This window comes from Mandrillus leucophaeus, unplaced genomic scaffold, assembly GCF_000951045.1.
Source record: "Mandrillus leucophaeus isolate KB7577 unplaced genomic scaffold, Mleu.le_1.0 Scaffold731, whole genome shotgun sequence".
Classification (NCBI taxonomy): domain Eukaryota; kingdom Metazoa; phylum Chordata; class Mammalia; order Primates; family Cercopithecidae; genus Mandrillus; species Mandrillus leucophaeus.
Window position 1 is genome coordinate 18,343 of NW_012107931.1, and position 3,711 is coordinate 22,053.

General features: G+C 49.7%; 1 protein-coding gene across 1 annotated transcript in view; it reads right to left on the minus strand.

Annotated features, from left to right (window-relative positions):
* Positions 1-587, minus strand: part of LOC105528763 (NKG2D ligand 1) — a 7,521-nt gene extending 6,934 nt beyond the window's left edge. The window contains exon 1 of the mRNA XM_011965645.1: positions 503-587. Within this exon, the coding sequence (XP_011821035.1) occupies positions 503-587 (85 nt within the window). The remainder of the gene's footprint in view (positions 1-502) is intronic.
* Positions 588-3,711: the final 3,124 nt, after the last annotated feature.

Below are 3,711 nucleotides of genomic sequence, written 5' to 3' on the forward strand. Positions count from 1 at the left end.
ATGTTTGCGGAGATCGCGTTGTTCGGGGAGATGAAGATGTTCGGGGAGACCGGGATGTTCCGGGGGATCGCGATGTTCGGGTAGAACGCCATGTTCGGGGAGATCGTGCAGGTCCTTCTGGAAGCCTCCTGGCCAGGCAGAAGCCGCAGGAAGCCGATCCCGCGGAAAGGAGCCGCGGGGTGGAACTGAGTGCCTTCAGCCGGGCAAGTGTGGGGAGACCGCGATGTTCAGGGAGACGGCGATGTTCGGGGAGGCAGCGATGTTCCAGGGGACAGCGATGTTCAGGGAGACCGCAATGTTCGGGGAAACGGGGATGTTTGGGGGGACCGCGATGTTCGGGGGGACCGCGATATTCGGGGGAACGGCGATGTTCGGGAGACCGCGATGTTCCGGGAGATCGCGCCAGTCCTTGCAGAAGCCTCCCCTCCTCTGAAACCCGCTGCAGTTCTCAGCCCACCAGGTTTGGCCCCCCGCCCCACTTAGGCTCCATCCCCGAACTCACCCGCCCGCCCTGCCCCGGACCAGCCGGACAGCAGGTGCAGAAAGGAGAGGCACAGAAGGAACGCAGTGCTGGCGATCGCTGCCATTGTAGACCTGGAGCGCAGGGTACAAGGGGCGCGGTCGAAGTGGAGTCCGGCTGATGAATCGCTTCGGAGCTCCCACGCCGGCTAATTATAAAGGCTGCTCAGAACCCCGCCCCGCCGCGGTTTTGAGATACACTGGGCGGGATCCTAGCCTATTCTTGTTAGGGATTTTCCAAGGAAGAGTAACTTCCGTTTTCAACCAGTCTGGAGGTGCTTTTCATCAGGATAGAATCTTCTAGAAAACACAGCAGCATGATGATGGACAGCAAACTGCTGTCTTCAGCTGGTTTCATTGAGCCTAGAGTGCACCGGGGCGAAAAGAATCTTGCCTTTTTTTTTTTTTTTTGAGACAGAGTCTGGCACTGTTGCAGGGGCTGGTGTGCAGTTGCACAATGTCAACTCGCTACAATCTCCGCCTCCCAGGTTCAAGCGATTCTCCTGCTTCAACTTCCCGAGTAGCTAGGAAAACAGGCGGCTGCCAGCACACCTGGCTACTTTTTTTTGTATGTTTAGTAGAGACAGGGTTTCACTATGTTGGCCAGGCTGGTCTTGAACTCCTGACCTCCTGATCCGCCCACCTCGGACTCCCAAAGTGCTGGGATTACAGGCATGAGCCACAGTGTCCAGGCGAAAATCTGTGTTTTAAACAAAGAAGGAACGCGTCTGAAAGCAGGAATGGAAATGGGAAAAGATAAGGCGGCCAGGAGGAAAGAGAAGGAGAAAAGAAGGGTTGGGGTCTGAGAGGGAGCAAGAATCCAAGCATTTCCAGACCAATGGCCTGGAGTTGCAAGTTGGGGAGGCGGGGCCACTGGAGCTGTGACAGCCTTGAGCACCAGGGTGACTCATGCAGGGCCCTCTGCTTCCTCCAGGCATGTCACACCCTGGGCTCCAGTCCCCAGTGGCACAGGTGCTGGCACAGAGTTGGGTGTTTGCCTCCAGCCTCTACTCCTGCTACCAGGCTGGTCCAAAGTGGGTCGGGTTGGTGAGTTCCAGACTGGACCCTAAGTAGGGGTCCTGGGCTAACAGGGGAGGTCTTGGATTTCAGAGGTTGGAGGTCAGGAGGATGGGAGGCTTCTGGAAATTTCTGAAAGTCTGCCTGGGATTTAATGCGGCATTGCTAAGTGGTGCCAGTTTGGCATGGGGAGAGAGATGTGAGACTGATGAAAAGCGTGCAGCCTGATTTAAAGCCAAACTCTGAGCCTTTTCCAAAAACAATAAAGCATATTGTAGTCGCTAAAAGAAACGAACAAACAAACAAAGTAGCCTTTCTTGGCAGATACAGCACCTATCATTTTTAAACTTTACATTTAACATTGCCTTTTGAAAACAGTGTATATTATTTGATATTTTAAAATCCAACCTGGGAGTTTCAGTGATTTATGTGATGAGTTTAGTAATTCACCTTTATTGTAATTATTACTGTTTAGGATTTAGCTATGCCATCTTTTTTGTTTGTTTGTTTTAAGATACGGGGTCTTCTTCTGTTGTCCACACTGAAGTACAGCGGTGTGATCATAGCTCACTGCAGCCTCTAACTCCTGGGCTCAGGCCATCTTACTGCCTCAGCCTCCAAGTAGCCAGGACTACAAGCATGTGCCACCCACTGGGCTAATTTTCTATATTTGTAGAGATGGGGTCATCCTATATTGCCCAGGCTGGACTTGAACTCCCGAGCTCAAGCGATCCTCCCACCTCAGCCTCCCAAAGTGCAGGGATTACAGGCATGAGCCACTGTGCCTGGTCCACGTGTATTTATTGTGTGTTTTTTTTTTTTTTTGCTGGTATTTCCCCCTCCATACCTGTGCTCCATTTAGTATAGTAAGGTTTTCTTTGGTTGGTTTAAAAGTTATACATCCTAGTTTTCTTCTCAGGGTGGCCGCCCTTTACCTGTGACTCATACCAATATGTATCACATTTATTGGTATTATTAGTTTTGTTTTATTCCTAATTTTAGAAGCATCAGCACGTTTTCCTATCCCTTTCTCGTGCCACCTCCAGCCCTATTTTCCTGAAAATTTTCTTAGCTGTAATTCCCGCTTATTCTTAGCTACACTTCCTTGTTTCTGTGATCCTAACTTCACATTTCCCCTTGTTGAGAGATAACAGTAATCTGGAACAGATTCTTTGGTCACTTGTCCTCCTCAGTTCTCTTGTGGCATCTCCTGTGTTTCTCTTGCTATTGAGGTACCTTCCTCTAAACTATTTCCAACTTGGATCTTTAGGAGGCAAATATCCTTCAGGTTTTCTATAATTTCGAATATTTCTAATATACCGTGGTAGGCAGGATTTGGAAGCTGCCCCTTCAAGTTTCCTGTACCTTTTTTAAAACTTTATGTTCCAGAAAACACTGATGATAGGACAACTAGCTGCTGTCTTAGCCTGTTTGTTTGAGCCTGGAGCATACCAGGGGCAGGAAAATCCAGTATTTTAAGCAAAGAAGAAATGCTTATGAAAGTGGGAATGGAAATGGGAAAGGAAAGGGGGCCAGGAAGAAGGGGATGGAGAGAATAAGGGGTGAGGGCCTAGAGAAACCAGCTGCTCCTAGCCTAGGCACCGCTAGTCTAGGTGCTGTGAGTCTAGGAACCACTAGTCTAGGCTCTGCACAGTCATAATTAAAGCTACTAATCTGTTGACCTTAAAATAGATTTTCCTGGTTTCTCTGAGTGGGCCCAGTGCCATCACATGAGCTCTAAAAAGCAGAGAATTTTCTCAGGCTGGAGCCAAGACAGATGTGTCCGATGTCAGAGAGATTCTAAGCATGAGAAGGATTCCATGCACTGTTGCTGGCTCTGAGCTGTGGGGACCATGAGCAAGACTGGAGAGGGGCCTCTAGGAGTTAGGGAAGGGCTGCAGCTGACAGCCAGCAGGGAAGCTGGGACCTCAGTCCCGCAGGTCCAAGGACTGGATTCTGCCAGCAACATGAATGCACTTGGAAGCAGGTGCTTCCCAGAACCTCCCAATCAGAGCCCAGCAGGTGGACACCCTGATTTTGACCTTGAAGACTGGGAGCAGAGAAATCAGTCATGCCGTCTCAGGCATGTGACCTAGAGGACTGTGAAATAATAAAGATGTACTGATTTAAGCAGGTAAGTATGTGGCAATTTGTTATCACTGCAGCAGAAAAGAT